Source organism: Bufo gargarizans, chromosome 5 (assembly GCF_014858855.1).
Source record: "Bufo gargarizans isolate SCDJY-AF-19 chromosome 5, ASM1485885v1, whole genome shotgun sequence".
NCBI lineage: Eukaryota > Metazoa > Chordata > Amphibia > Anura > Bufonidae > Bufo > Bufo gargarizans.
In genome coordinates this window covers 153,162,610-153,178,651 of record NC_058084.1, presented here as the reverse complement: position 1 = coordinate 153,178,651, position 16,042 = coordinate 153,162,610, and the positions used below count along the sequence as shown (strand labels likewise).

Sequence of the window (16,042 nt, the reverse complement as noted above, 5' to 3'; positions counted from 1 at the left end):
TACAGCCTTTTTGTGCAAAGATCATATTTACATCAGGCCTACAGAGGTTCAGGCCCTGTAAGATACCACCTCTACATACAGGGGTTTGAATTAGGCATTTGAAATACAGCCATTTGAAATACAGCCATTTTGTGCAAAGATATATTTACTGCAGGCCTATATGGGTTCAGGGCCTGTAAGATACTACCTCTACATACAGGGGTTTGAATTAGGGATTTGAAATACAGCCATTTTGTGCAAAGATATATTTACTTCAGGCCTACAGAGGTTCAGGCCCTCTGAGATACTACCTCTACATACAGGGGTTTGAATTAGGCATTTAAAATACAGCAATTTTGTGCAAAGATATATTTACTTCAGGCCTACAGAGGTTCAGGCCCTCTGAGATACCACCTCTACATACAGGGGTTTGAATTAGGCATTTGAAATACAGCCATTTTAAATACAGACTTTTTGTGCAAAGATCCTATTTACATCAGGCCTACAGAGGTTCAGGCCCTGTAGAGTCATCAAACCCCAAGTACGCAAAATAGAGGCAATAAGAAATTTGCCCCAACCTGTCACCACTAGGCAATTAAAGTCATTTGGGCTATAACATGATGTTTGTTACCCACTTTGCTATGGTAGCCACACCATTGACAGTACCCTTGAAGGGACACAAGTCAGGGATGGTTCGCTGGCATGATCGGGCGGAAGAGGCTTTCTCCGCTTTGAAGTCAGCCTTGTGTGGGTCCCAGGTTTTGGTGACGCCCGACTTCAAAAGGGAGTTTATAGTACATACCGATGCCTCAGAAGTAGGCCTCAGTGCTGTACTGTCTCAGGAAGTCAACGCGGAGGAGCATCCCGTTGTCTTCCTCAGTCGTAAGCCCACTCCAGCTGAAACCAGGTATAGTATAGTGAAGAGAGAGTGCCTGGCCATCAAGTGGGCACTCAAGTCTTTCCGCTATTATTTGTTGGGGAGAAAGATCCTCCTGGTGACTGACCACTCCCCTCTCAAATGGATGAGCCAGGCAAAGGACTGGTATGCCCGGGTCACCAAATGGTTTCTGTCTATAGTTGAGCGGACACCTGGAAGTTCGGGTTCGACTGGTTCGGCCGAACTGCGCAAAGAGTTCGGGATCAGAACTTTACCCCGAACCCAATTGAAGTCAATGGGGACCCGAACTTTGGAGCACTAAAATGGCTCTAAAAAAGTCATGGAAAGGGCTAGAGGGCTGCAAAAGGCAGCAAAATGTGGTTTAGAGCATGGGAAGTGCTCTGCAATCAAATGTGGATAGGTAAATGACTTAAAATAACATAAAATTCATAAAAATAAAAGATTATAATCTTGATCTAGGAGGAGGAGGTCCATATGGATTAGGAGGTTGAGGAGGCGGTTGATGTGGCGGTGTAGGTGGAAGCGGCGGTGGAGGAGGTAGCCAACACTGTTTTTTGTTTTTGTTTTTTATTTTATTTTATAAAAATATATTTTTTTTTATTTGGGTAGACCCCAAAACATTGGGAAATATAAAAAATAGAACAAAGAGAAAGTGCGCTGGAGTACAAAAATGGCTGGCTGAGGCCGGTATACATGTCTATTCTGCACAAGGTACGGACAAGTCCTGTGAAATCTCTGCCTGGTTCATTTTAATGAACGTGAGCTTGTCCACATTGGCTGTGGACAGGCGGCTGCGCTTTTCTGTGATAACCCCCTCCTGCTGTGCTAAACAAATGTTTAGACAATTCACTGGCTGCAGGGCAGGCCGGCACCTTCAAGCCATAAAGGGCAAGCTCAGGTCATGTGCCCAATTTGGAGACCCAGAAGTTGAAAAGGGGCAGACCCGTCAGTCAGTACGTGTAGGAGTGTGCACATATACTGCTCCACTATGTTGCTGAAATGCTGCCTCCTGCTAAGACGTTCCATATCAGCTGGTGGTTCTGGTTGTTGTGGCGTGCTGACAAAGCTTTTCCACATTTCGGCCATGCTAACCCTGCCTTCTGAGGTGCTGGCGGTGCCCCAGCTGCATTGGTGACCTCCTCCTCTGCCTTCGCCTTGTGCTTCCACTGTGCCACCACTGTCAGGTGGGAATGCCATCAGGAGTGTGTCTAGCAGTGTGCGCTTATACTAGCGCATCTTACGATCACGTTCCAGTGACGGAATTAAGGACGGTACATTGTCCCTGTAACGGGGATCCAGCAACGTAGCCACTCAGTAATCAGCACAAGTTAGAATGTGGGCAACTTGGCGGTCGTTGCAGAGACACTGCAGCATGTAATCGCTCAGGTGTGCTAGGCTGCCCAGAGGCAACGACAAGCTGTCCTCTATGGGAAGTGTATCATCCGTGTCTTCTGTATCCCCTCAGCCACGCACCATTGATGCCCATGAGCTGGTTTGGGTGCCACCCTGCTGTAAAAACAGTTGTGCTGAAGTTGGGGGTGAAAGTGTTACGCTGACCGGATGAGGAGGCGGTAGAGGATGATGAAACGGAGTAGGAGGAGTAAGAGAAACGCCCTGCAATCCTCGGTGGTGGAAGAACATGCGCCAAACTGCTATCCGCCTCAGGCCCAGCCGCCACTGCATTTACCCAGTGTGCTGTTAGGGATCTATAAAGTCCCTGACCATGCTTACTGGTCCACGTATCCGTAGTTATGTGGACCTTGCCACAGATGGCGTTGCACAGTGCACACCTGATTTTGTCCCCCACTTGGTTGTGCAGGGAAGGGGTGGCTCACCTGTAAAAGTAGTGGCGGCTGGGCACAACGTACTGTGGGACAGCCACCGCCATCAGATTTTTAAAACTGTCCATGTCCACTAAACGGAATGACAGCATTTCAAAGGCCAGGAATTTGGAAATGCTGGCATTCAGGGCCAGGGATCACGGGTGGGTAGGGGGGTACTTCCTCTTTTGCTCCAGTGTTTGGGAGATAGACAGCCGAGCGCTTCCGTGGGACATTGTGAAGATGCTTGGTGACCAAGGTGGTGGCCACTGTCACACCAGAGGGGGATGAAGAGGCCGAGACTCTAAAGAGGGGCGGGTTCCTGGTTCATAGGAAAAGGTCAGAAATTGATGGAAACACCACCGAAATGGTTCTGAAATAGCATGGGAAGGATGTCTGGATGCATCTTGGACTCCCAGGTCACTGCTGGGAATGATGCTGTCCGAGTAGTGCGCCACTTTTACAGGCTGACAATAATACACACAAAACCAAAGATAAAATCGATTTTAGAGAACAATTGTTAGGAAACATTCTTTCCATGTAATTACAAGGAAGAGGCACACCGATACAACCTGTATATCACATAAAGGAGCGCTTAATTCACATTGTGGTACAATTGTTCAGGTAGTGGGACTCCTGCACTCATAAAGCCTATGCATTAGGGGAAAGGGCTGCTAAAAATAACAAGGAACCGGCACTCTAATACAAACTTTGTTACACATAAAGGAGGGCATCATACACATGCCCATAACCTGGGCCCGATCGCAAGTCCTCACGACGATCCATTCGGATGTCTGCCCTATCAACTTTCAATGTTATTTTCAGCGCCAAGCACGGAGACCACGGGTAATGGGGAATCAGTGTTTTATTCCGGAGAGGGAGCCTGAGAAACAGCTATGGCTACCGCTTCCAGGCAATGCAGAATGCGCGCAAATTACCTATTAGGTATAATTAAATGAGGGCCTGCAAGTGAGCTTACCCTTTAAAATATTGTAGATGAGGGCCTGCTAGTGAGCTGACCCTCTAAAATATTGTAGGTGAGGGCCTGCAGGTGAGCTGACCCTCTAAAAAATTATATGCGAGGGCCTGCAGGTGAGCTGACCCTGTAAAAGATTGTAGGTGAGGGCCTGCTGATGAGCTGAGCCTCTAAAAAAAATTATATGCGAGAGCCTGTAGGTGATCTGACCCTCTAAAAATTAAATGCGAGGGCCTTCTGCTGAGCTGACCCTCTAATAAATTATGGTTGAGGGCATGCAGCTTAGCTGACCATTGAAAAAATTGTTCTAAGCCGAGTCGCCTGAAGGCTTCCACTAGGAATAATGGAATAGGACTCTGGTTCTATTTTGTTGGTTTTCGGAACTGGGGCCATTATTAAAAATTATGGCCGGGGGCATCCGTATTGCTCCGCTAGAGGTGAAATTCTTGGAACAAGCGCAAGACTAACCAAAGCGAAATCGTTTGCCAAGAATGTTTTCATTAATTAAAAATGAAAGTCGGAGGTTCGAAGACGATCAGATACCGTTGCACTTCCGACCATAAACGATGATGACTGGCGATCCGGCGGCCTTATTCCAATGACCCGCCGAGCAGCTTCCGGGAAACTAAAGTCTTTGGGTTCCAGGGGGAGTATGGTTGCAAAGCTGAAACTTAAAGGAATTGACGGAACGGCACCACAAGGAGTGGAGCCTGCGGCTTAATTTGACTCAAAACGGGAAACCTCACCCGGCCGGACACGAAAAGGATTAACAGATTGATAGCTCTTTCTCAATTCTGTGGGTGGTGGTGCATGGACGTTCTTAGTTGGTGGAGCAATTTGTCTGGTTAATTCCGATAACGAATGAGACTCCTCCGTGATAACTAGTAACGCGACCCCCGGTGGCGAGGATTGTGTTGACAAGACTCTTGGATAAAGATATTGGACTTGTAGGTGAAGGCCTGCTGGTGAGCTGACCCTCTGAAAAATTATATGCAAGGGCCTGCAGGTAAGCTGACCCTGTATAACATTATATGCGTGGGCCTGCAGGTGAGCTGACCCTGTAAAAGATTGTAGGTGAGGGCCTGCTAGTGAGCTGACCCTGTAAAACATTGTATGCAAGGGCCTGCTGGTGAGCTGACCCTGTAAAAAATTATATGCGAGGGCATGCTGGTTAGCTGACCCTGTAAAACATTATATACGAAGGGCATATTATGCAAGGGCATTATATGCGACAAATAAGCATGTTGATATGATGGAAGAGGAGGAGGAGGATGAGAAGGCATGCCACGTGTCTAGCTTCGACACCCAGTAGTTGTAAGGCACTGAGGGATCATTGAGGATGCTGACACAGTCTGCTATGTACTCCTTCACCATCTTCCAAAAATTTTCCCTTCTTGTGAAACTAGGCCGCGCATCAGGGTGAGGGTGCTGGCTGGTGTCATAAAACTGTCCCAGGCTTTGAAGAGTGTTACCCTGCCTCTGTTGGAACTGCTGTGTGTGCCCCTTGTCTCCCCTCCTCGGTTAGCCAAGGAACTACGGACTCTGCCACCAGTGTTGTCAGATGGAAATTTTTGAAGCACAAGGATCTTCTGGAATTGCACCATTTTGCTCATCCTCTCCAGAAGTTCTCTTTGTAGCTGGGGTCGAGAAGGGTGAACAACCAGTAATCCGTGTAAAATGCGTATAACGGCGGGTCGCTGGAAAGGCAGGTTAACAGGAAGTCAGCCATGTGTGCCAGAGTACCAACAGGCAAGACTTCACTGTCCTCATCAGGAAGATCATTTTCAATCTCCTCATCCTCATCCTCCTCTTCTGCCCACCCACGCTGAACAGATGGAATTAAACTTCCATGGGTAGGACCCTTTGTAGCGGAGACAACCATCTCCTGCTCCTCCTCCTCCTCCTCATCTTCATCGTCCAATTCGCGCTGAGAAGATGAACTGAGGGTGGTTTGGCTATCACCATGTGTAATGTCTTCCCCCATTTCCACCTCTTCCACATGCAAAGCATGTGAGCAGCGAGCGTTTGAGTAGACACAGAAGTTGGATGGGTACGCTGATAATAGCGTTATTGCTGCTCACCATCTGTGTTAATTTCTCAAAGTTTCTTAAAACCTCACAGAGGTCAGACATCCATGCTCACTCCTCGCTTGTGAATAGCGGAAGCTGACTGGAAAGGTGACGATCATGTTGCAGCTGGTATTCCACTACTGCCCTCTGCTGCTCACAAAGCCTGGCCAACATGTGGAACGTTGAGTTTCAGTGTGTGCTCACGTCGCTGGTAAGCTGGCAATTTCAAGCGCTGTTGCAGCATTGACAGACTGGCTGAAGCTGTCGATGACTTCCAGAAATGGGCACACACGCGGCACACCTTCACCAGCAGCTCAGGCATATTGGGGTAGGTTTTGAGAAACCGCCGAACCACTAAGTTTAAGACGTGGGCTAGACATGGGATGTGTGTGAGCTTCCTGAGCTCCAAATCCACCACCAAGTTACAGCCATTATCAGACACAACCATGCCTGGTTCTAGGTTGAGTGGCGAGAGCCAAAGCTCAGTCTGGTCTCTTATCCCCTGCCACAGCTCTGCGGCGGTGTGCTGTTTGCCCCTAAGCATATCAGCCTCAGCACGGCCTGTTGCCCCTTCCCTGCTGTAGTGCTACACTGCTTCCAGCTACCTACCGACTGATTACTGACTGGTGCTGCACACTTATATTTTGAAGGTGGAAGTGGAGGCGGAAGAGGAGAAGTGGGGTTTGAGCCACTAACATAGGTGCTTATAGCCGTAAGGCCCGCAATCCTTGGCGTCGGTAGCACCTGTGCCATCCCAGGGTACGACTTGCTTCTGGCCTCCACAACACACAACATTCACCCAGTGTGCCATCAGGGAATTGTAGCATCCGTGGCCGAATACACTTGTCAATGTGTCCGTGGTTAAGTGGACCTTCCCAGTAACTGTGTTGGTCAGAGCACGGGTGATGTTACGGGACACATGTTGGTGTAAGGCGGAAATGGCACACCTTGAAAAATAGTGGCGGCTGGGGACTGCATAACGCTGGAGGCCGCCGACATGAGGCTGCGAAATGTCTCAGGGTCCATAAGCCTAAATGGCAACATTTCCAGGGCCAGTAATTTGGAAAGCTGCACATTTAGTGCTATGGACTGTTGGTGGGTGGCTGGGTATTTGCACTTTCGTTCAAATGCCTGGGTAAGGACATTATTACACTGCGCTGGGACATGGAAGTCGATGTGGACGCTGATGGTGCTTGCAAAGGTCCCGATACAGGGCGGGAGGCATCAAGCCTGCGGCTATAACAGGGGATTGGCCAGCACGTAACACTGGGGAAGAGGAGGCAGTGGTGTGATCCTCAGACACTAATTGTGGACCCAGGCAATTGGCCCACCTATTATGGTGCTTTGATGCCATGTAGCAGATCATGCTGGTGGTGGTGAGGTTGCTAGTGTTCACGCCCGTGCTCATTTTTGCTCACGCCCCTGCTCATTTTTGTATGGAACAGGTTACAAATTACAATTCTTTTGCTATCTACACTTTCCTAAAAAAATCACCAGACTGCGGAACACCTACCCCTTGGCAAGAGAGATTTCCGCAAGGTTGTGCTCTGGAGACAGTTGCGGGACTGTTTAGTGTGGCCCGCATTCTACCTTTTGCCACCCCACTGCCTCTTCCAGTTTGTTGCGGTGCAGTAGATCCCTCCCCCTCTGTACCGCTGTCCTCACTTGACTTTCACATCCTCTTCCACTTCCTCACTTTGTTCATCCTCCTGACTTGTTGACCTGAACACTACCTCAGTGATTGTCAACTGTGTCTCAACCTCTTCATCAACCTCTTAAGACAGTAATTGCCGTTGAGTTATTGGCAACTGTGTCTCATCATCATCCACTCCATTAAACAGTAATTTCAGTTCCCCACCGCCTTCTTCTTGTGATTGTGGATGCTCAAGAGTTTGGGAATCAGGGCAAAAGATCTGTCCCTCATCTAGCGTGCTTGGCGAGAGGGACAAATCAAGGAATGGCACTGAAAAGAGCTCCTCGGAAAATTCGAGTGTGGGATCACTTCTTTGCCCAGACTCTCCATGTTGGGATGAAGGAGGAGCAGGGTGAGGATTGGGTTGAGCAGACTCTTGGCTACTGAGACTGGACTTTGTGGATGACAGGGTGGTGCTTAAGCGACTGGAAGCATTATCTGCTGCAATCCAACCGACCACCTGGTCGCACTGGTCTGACTTCAAGAGTGGTGTCTTGCGCCGCTCTGCAAACTGGGACATGAAGCTAGATATTGTGGATGATTGCTTTTATTGTGCTCTGGCAGCAGGCACAGTTTCACCGCGCCCAGGACCATTGGCCTCTGCGTGCACAATCAGCATCACAGCCACTGCCCTTTCCCTTACTGCTAGCCTTCTTCATATGAAATGTTATATATGATTGAAAGTCTGTCACACGCACAGTAGCGTAGGACTTGGAAGTGTATTTGCAAAAAAATTTTAAAAGGTGTTTTGGATGTGGAAACGTCACACAGGAGATATCTCGCAGATAATGTCAATGCTGTCATCAGCGGCTAATGACAAATTACAGGGAATGTCACAGGTGTTTGGGATGAGGAAACGTTATACAGGAGAGGTACCACTGGTAATGTCACTGTCCGCAGTGTCTACGAAAAAAAGTACACTGTATGTCACCGATAAATTTTTGAAGCGCACACGTTACACTGCAGATGTGGCCCTGGTTATGTCACTGTCAGAAGCAGACACCGTCTATTGAAAAAGTACACTGTATGTCACAGATATTTTCTGGATGCGCACACTTTACACTGGAGATGTTGCTCAGCTAATGTCAATATCTGCAGCGGACACCGTCTACGGAAAAAGTTCACTGGATATCAGATATTTTTGGGATGTGCACACTTTAAACTGGACATGTGGCGCAGCTAATGTCACTGTCCGCAGTGGACACCGTTTATGGAAAAAGTAGAAACGCCTATTCTTGTTCGCAGAATGAACAAGAATAGGACATGTTATATTTTTTTTGCGGGCCACGGAACGGAGCAACGGATGCGGACAGCACACGGAGTCCTGTCCGCATCTTTTGCGGCCCTATTGAAGTTAATGAGGCCTAAGACTGAGCAATTTAGCGCAGGTTGCACTACAAACATATTTTGCTGCTCTCACACACAATAGTCCTTAAAAGGACTTTTGGGTTTCTGAAAAGTTTTTCAAATAAATATCTTCCAGTAATACTCCCTACACTGTCTGTCCCTTCCTATGCTCAGCTCTCCCTGACTAAGACTGAGCTGAGCACCCGATAACACGTTCTGGCCAGCCAATCACTGTAATGCCAATAACCAACATGGCTATGGCATTAAAATTTCATACATATATTGTAATACTGAATTATGAAGGGGATTTTGATTTTGTTAATTAATTAAAGACACTTGCCTTCATAATTTGTCAACATTTTATTAGATATATTTTCTGTTTTGTCTTATGTAGGGAAAATGGGAAACAGAAACAGGAAAAAAAAATGCATATTTTTTAATAATTTTTATTTTCTAAAGTAATTGGTTCTATAAATGATATATCGCCAAAATTGAATTCCCTAGTTCTCCTGTGTAAAGTGATGCCAAATATGTATAATTTTGGTTTACTGTCACAGTACGGAGTTGGTCTGTCAGAAGCAAGCACAACCATTAACGAGAGCTTGCAAAATGATGAGAGCTGCACGATTAGCCCATCTATTTGCTGTGAGGCATGCCTGAAAGGGTTAACAACCTATGCTAATCAGTCAAATATATGGCTGTACCATGTGACAGCTTCTGACTCTCTTGTGATAGTAAGCAGGAGTAAAGAAAGGATTTTTACAGCATCTTTTTTCTATAAAATGTATGATTTGTTGTCATGGTGATGATAACATAATTTGAACCCAATTTGAACCAAAATCGTAGCCAGAGGCTATTAGAAAGATCAGGACATAAATATACCTAAACTCTGCACCAATGACATCTGCATATTTACGATGTAGCAGGGTTAGCACTCAATCTCTTAACTCACATTTCTTAAATCATCCTGTTATCTTGAAAAGCAATTGAAAGTGTTTGCTTGGTTTAGATAACACATCTCAGAAATCTCAGAAAGCATTAAGTGTTAACTCTGCTACATCGGTACAGGGGGTGGCTGTGAAATGTTTAAGGGTATGTCCACACAGGGGATTATTTTGGTGTGGAACATCAGATTGTGCTACAGTTGAACAAAATCAGCAACAAATCTGCAGAGGAATCTGCATGGGTTATTTTTGGATGTTGAAACAAATTTTACAGAAATTTGGGGTGGAAGGCACAGAATAAATTGACATGCTGAGGATTTAAAATCCACATCACAGATCAAGTTATACACAGACTCCATTGCAGATATTTTCTGCTGCATTTTTTTTATGATTCTCCTGTGCATGCTGCAGATTTTCTGTATACAATTCTACTGCAGAAAATCTGCAACACTTACACCATATGTAGCCACAACCTTAAAGGGGTTGTCAGGGAATAAGTAGTTTTTACCTAATACCTGCAGCCTGCCTCAGAAAGTGAATGATTCATACTTACCTGTTCCCTGCTGCTCCTGTCTTCTATGATGGCTCAGGTGTACCCATCTTCTAGTCTTTGGATCATGCAGCATGGGCATGGTCACATGTTTCCCTGCAGCCAATGACTGGCTGTAGTTGTGACGTTCTGCTTGTGGACATGCTGAAGCTGGTTATTGGCTGAAGAAGAGCAGGTGACTATGCCCATCATGCTGCACTGGAAGAAAACAAGCCATTGACTGGAAGATGGAAATGATGGAGCCATCACAAAGGACCTGAGCATTGGGGACCAGGTGCGCATGAAATATAAATATTTAGTTTACTGAGGCAAGCTGCTGGCATTAGGTAAAAATTACTTATTCCTGGACAACCCCTTTAAGTGAGCTTCTTACTTCTGACACTCAAGCTTGAAATCCTTGAAGACTGACTTATAGGTCAGTGTTTTCTCTATGTGTTTTCTCAATCACTAATTTTTAACCCCCCACCCCCCCCACCCCTACACATTAGTGTATTCTTGGCCAAACCTGCCACGAACTCCCGATGACGTCTGGTGAGAGAAGGATTGGGCAAAGTGAATATCTTCACCCAATCCTTTTGTTTTCCTGGGAGATAAGCCACCATCAAAAGTGTCTGGCAGTGGATTTCTCCCCTCTTCCTATTGAATACACATACACTTATGGCCAAACCAAACCTGAATCGATGGGGGAGACAGGATGGAGTCCAGAGAGATAGCTGTTGGCCAACAGCTATTCAATATGTATGGCCACCTTTATTGAGCTTAAGAAGACATCTCTGATTCTGTGTAGATGCTTTAAGATCACACATAAAAGGAAGTGTAAATTAAAACAAACCTGAGTTAAACAATTATTTAATATTCTTAGTAAAACAGCTATGTTCATTGTATACATTGAAAGTCTTGTTAAAATTTGCTAAATTTCAATGATTTTGTTTTTCATTCATAGAATGTGTGACACGGGTGAAGGGCTATTTACATTTCAAACAAGAGAAGGAGAGATGATCTATCAGAAAGTCCATTCTGCAACACTGGCGATAGCTGAGCAGCATGAAAGGCTTATGTTAGAACTGGAGAAAAAAGCCAGAGTAAGTACTAGACTACAATTAATATCAATATATCAAAAAGAGATTTGGATTTTTAATGTGAAACTTGCTCATTGCATCTGTACAGGATTATGCTACAGCGGAATAGATTGGAGTGGAATTAGAAAAAGGCAAAATTCCACCTATTTTTGTGATTCATAGAAAAAAAGTTTCTATGTTAGAGATTTAGAATAAAAATAGAACTTCAGATACTAGATCTCCGGTATCTCACATGCAGTGCAGTCGTGCAGTGTTCTACTCATACCTCCACTCAGAGCAAAGGACATAACACATCCACAATAATACAAGTCTATAGGCCCCCAACAATTAGGGCAATTATTAGTTAGGAGCTTCCTAAGAGCATGTCTGTGTAGTGGTGCCACCTCAACAATCATTTTGGGTGCCACATCAATGATGTTTTCAACCAAAGAACAAGCAAAAAGCATTGCTTATGTGACACCAAAATTTCTGGCCAGGAGATCATGCTGTGTAAACAACGATCTGCTGCCTAGAAATAATGAATCTGTATGGGGATGAGCGATCACAGTAAAAGTCACTAGTCCTAATACAGAAGAAATAATTGTTGCGCATAAATGCAGGTCTCACCTCCTCTTGCAAGCAGACAATTATTCTGAATAAACTGTTTGTTCCCGATAATTGCCTACTTTCTCAGCTGGTGTAAATGGACCTTTAGACACTGATAGGTCTATTAGAACTAAATGAATGAAGATAACTCACATCAGCCCTGAATGCTTCACCTCCATATCTTTACTCTCACCTCCTTCAGTAGAAGGGAACGGCAATGGTGTTCAAAACTGCACCACAACGCCTGTGCTTTCAAAGGGTTGTACAGAATGGCAACATTATTTGTAAAGTACTCAGAATGGTAAAAAAATAAAAATAAAATGTGGCGCAGGATTGGTGAGGGTGAACCAAACATCGTTGTATGCTAATGTTATGCATTCTTTGACCTGATTGGCTGAAAAGTACATATCTTCTGATCACTTTGATGGTACCTTGGCAATGAACACTTATTGTCTTAGGCCTCCATCAATCATATTTTTTGCTCTGTTTTTTAAATGCATATGAAAAACAGCAAAATTATTTATTATGGAATTTTTACATTTGCTCTTAGTAGCATTTTGCATTGTTTTATTTTATTTTGCAAAGGCGATACTTCCAGACATTGTTGAAGTTTTTATTGAAAAGTTGATGGGGGGGGGGGGGGAATTTATCAAAATTGATGTAAAGAAAAACTTTTAGTTGTGCATAGCAACCAATCAGATTCCAACTTTCATTTTCCAAAGGTGCTCTGAAAAATGTAAGGTGGAATCTGATTGGTTACTATTAATGTTGAGTGAATCAAAGTTCACAAAAGGATAAATTTGGTTTGTCGCGAAGCCAATTTTTCTCGTGCCTCATGGTAGTGAGTTGATTTAACCTGAAATAGTGTAAAAAACAACAACAAAAAATCATACTTACCTGATCCATTTGCTCACGATGGGCCAGCCGCCATCTTGCTTGAGGGTGGCGTTAGATTTTGCGCTAGATCTTCCAGCAAGATGGCGGTGGCCAGGCGATCGTGAGAAAATGGATCAGGTAAGTATGATTTTTTTTTATTTGACACGCTTTTATTTATATCAGATGCCGCAAGCATGTGAAGTAATTAGTCACAAAGCAAATTTTCGGGTAAAATTCGGCCAAGCAGCCGAATCGAATTTTCCAATAATTTGCTCATCTCTAGTTGCTATGGGCAACTAAACCAGTTTTCTTTTACACCATGGATAAAAACACTACAAAAATGAAGATGCTATACCTGTGTGCTGTACTTTGATAAACTAAATTGCCACAAACCAAAATGCAGTGTATGTAGACATCTTTATATTTTACTAAATACTTTTAACAAATATCTGACCACTGTGTTATATCCCCCCAAAAAAACAGACACGCTACTTAAAATGCTGCAGAATGCTGTGTTTAACCAACCTCACAGCCATGGGATGCTCATCTCCATGCCCCTCTTGCCTGTACAGCATAGTTCACATCTAATAACCAACAGAAGGCACACAAATTGTCATTTTTCAGTTTGTAACCCATAAAGGTTGAGTGCTCTGATTGCTGGGCTTTAAATGATTCTATAGGCGGACCCGACCACTATGTTGATGGAAAACAGTAGTAATATCAAATACAACAATCATATTTATAGCAATCAAGGGATGGAAAGCACAGATGTGTTCTTCATAACGTTTACTCTTGGCTCAATATATCCTGAGATGTGTTGTATGAGATGATCAGCTTTTAACAAAAAAAATATATCAGACTGGACACACCTATAGTTTCTAGGGAGAACGATGTGAAAGTGTCAAAAGGCACAAATTCTCTACTATATATTTTTTTTTTCTCAAAGAGTATTGACAATCCTTCACCTGAAAGGCCTCCTTAATGATCTGCTGTTGGCTGCTTTAACATGTCTTCGTAGGGCCTCATTGTAGGATTGAATTTAACTGCACTATGGACATTGCAAGTGTTCCTTTTGTGTTTTATCATAATTCAAATTTCCTAGTTGCTTTACTAAAATCGTATTGATTCCATATATGGAAGTACAGTACAGAGTCGGGATTGGCAAAAACCCAAAATTTTTGCCCAAATTTTGTATTTCTTTTTTTTTATTAAAGGGACAACCATTCAGAAATGTTATTTTTTTTCTTTATTTTTTTTAAAGGGGTTGATCAGTTACTAGTGCTGGGAACAGATCATGCATGCAGCTAGTAATACGTAGGGTTGAATTAATCTTTTAAAAACTACCTTAAGAATATGTGCTTCATCCTGCTGTAAAATGTATTACCGCCACAGAGTTCTTTCCAAAGTTTTAGCAGATATCACAAGACTTACTTAATCTCGCCTCTATCACTTGTCACTTCATTTATTCACATAAATTACTGTATCAAAATACGAAGCTGAACCTGGCTTCATTAATAGTATTCTGATACAGTAATTTATGCGAATAAACAAAGTGACGTGATAGAGGCGAGACGAAGTAAGTCTCACAATAGTTGCTGAAACTTTGGAAATTTTACAGTAGATGAGAACCTATATTGTTAACAAAGTTTTCAAATAAATTGAGTTTGGATACAGCAATCCGAACCCGATATTCTCAAGCCTAGTAATATGCAGTATTAAACACTGATGTCCGAGAGTTTGATCTTTCTAATTCCCGTTTACACATGTTACACTCATGTGCCCTGTTACTAGAAACATGGCCGCTGATGGAGGATTCCATCAATGAGTCGCCCTCATTCACTGATACTGGGGACGGACTGCACATGCCCCAGTTCCCCTATAAGTCCCCAGGTTAAATAAATGGAGGCCATTGATGGACGACATCCTTCACTAGTGGCCATGTTCCCAGCACAGAGGACCTGCATATAAATGTAAATTATTTATATTAAACTATCAGACATCAGTGCCTTATTACTAGCAGAATGCATGTGCTGTTACCAGCACATGTGCATTGTCCAATTGGTTAACAACCGCTGTATATTTATGTCTGACCCACACTGTGAAAGAAAGCTAGGGACCCTGGAGAGAAGAAAGAAATGATGTTCACAGCTCAGTGAGTGCTGTGTATAGAACAGAAGCAGCAGCACAGCCACTGGCTGTATCGGTCCTGATGGTTGTGTGCTTGGTCATATGCATGCTCGATATCAATGCAACTAGGCATATTTCTAAATGTGACTGTGCTGCCCCAGTTACAGTGGAACAGAAAAGTATAAAAAAAAAACAATAATAATAATATCCCCCAATGGTCTTTTCTGATTGGACAGAACAGGAAAATAAATAAATACACAAAAAGATGTACTAAAAAATATACAAACATAACTTACCTGCCCCCCCCCCAAAAAAAAAGTCCCTACATTTATCATTCCTATACCAGTAGCCAAGACCTTATTCCCAAAATTGGATTAGTAATAATTTGATGAATGCGCAAAAAAACTTATATTTATGGCAGTACTATACAAACCGGATTCCAAAAAAGTTTGGAAAACTAAACAAATTGTGAATAAAAACTGAATGCAATGATGTGGAGATGGCAAATGTCAATATTTTATTTGTAATAGAACGTAGGTGACAGATCAAACGTTTAATCCGAGTAAATGTATCATTTTAAAGGAAAAATACGTTGATTCAAATTTTCACGGTGTCAACAAATCCCAAAAAAGTTGTTACAAGTAGCAATAAGAGGCTGGAAAAAGTAGATTTGAGCATAACGAAGAGCTGGAAGGCCAATTAACACTAATTAGGTCAATTGGCAACATGATTGGGTATAAAAAGAGCTTCTCAGAGTGGCAGTGTCTCTCAGAAGCCAGGATGGGTAGAGGATCACCAATTCCCACAATCACAGAATGGGCTCAGTAATACTTCCAGAAACCATTGTCAGTGAACACAATCCACCGTGCCATCCGCCGTTGCCAGCTGAAACTCTACAGTACAAAGAAGAAGCCATTTCTAAGCAAGATCCACAAGCTCAGGCGTTTTCACTGGGCCAGGGATCATTTAAAATGGAGTGTGGCAAAATGGAAGACTGTTCTGTGGTCAGACGAGTCACGATTCAAAATTTTCTTTTTTGAAATTTGGGACGCCATGTCATCCGGACCAAAGAGGACAAGGACAACCCAAGTTGTTATCA

The 16,042-nt window shown here is 43.7% G+C and overlaps 1 protein-coding gene across 1 annotated transcript in view; it reads left to right on the top strand.

The window, feature by feature from the left end:
* Positions 1-16,042, top strand: part of DOK6 (docking protein 6) — a 570,713-nt gene that overhangs the window by 247,070 nt on the left and 307,601 nt on the right. The window contains exon 6 of the mRNA XM_044295419.1: positions 11,220-11,358. Coding sequence (XP_044151354.1) covers positions 11,220-11,358 — 139 coding nt within the window. The remainder of the gene's footprint in view (positions 1-11,219; positions 11,359-16,042) is intronic.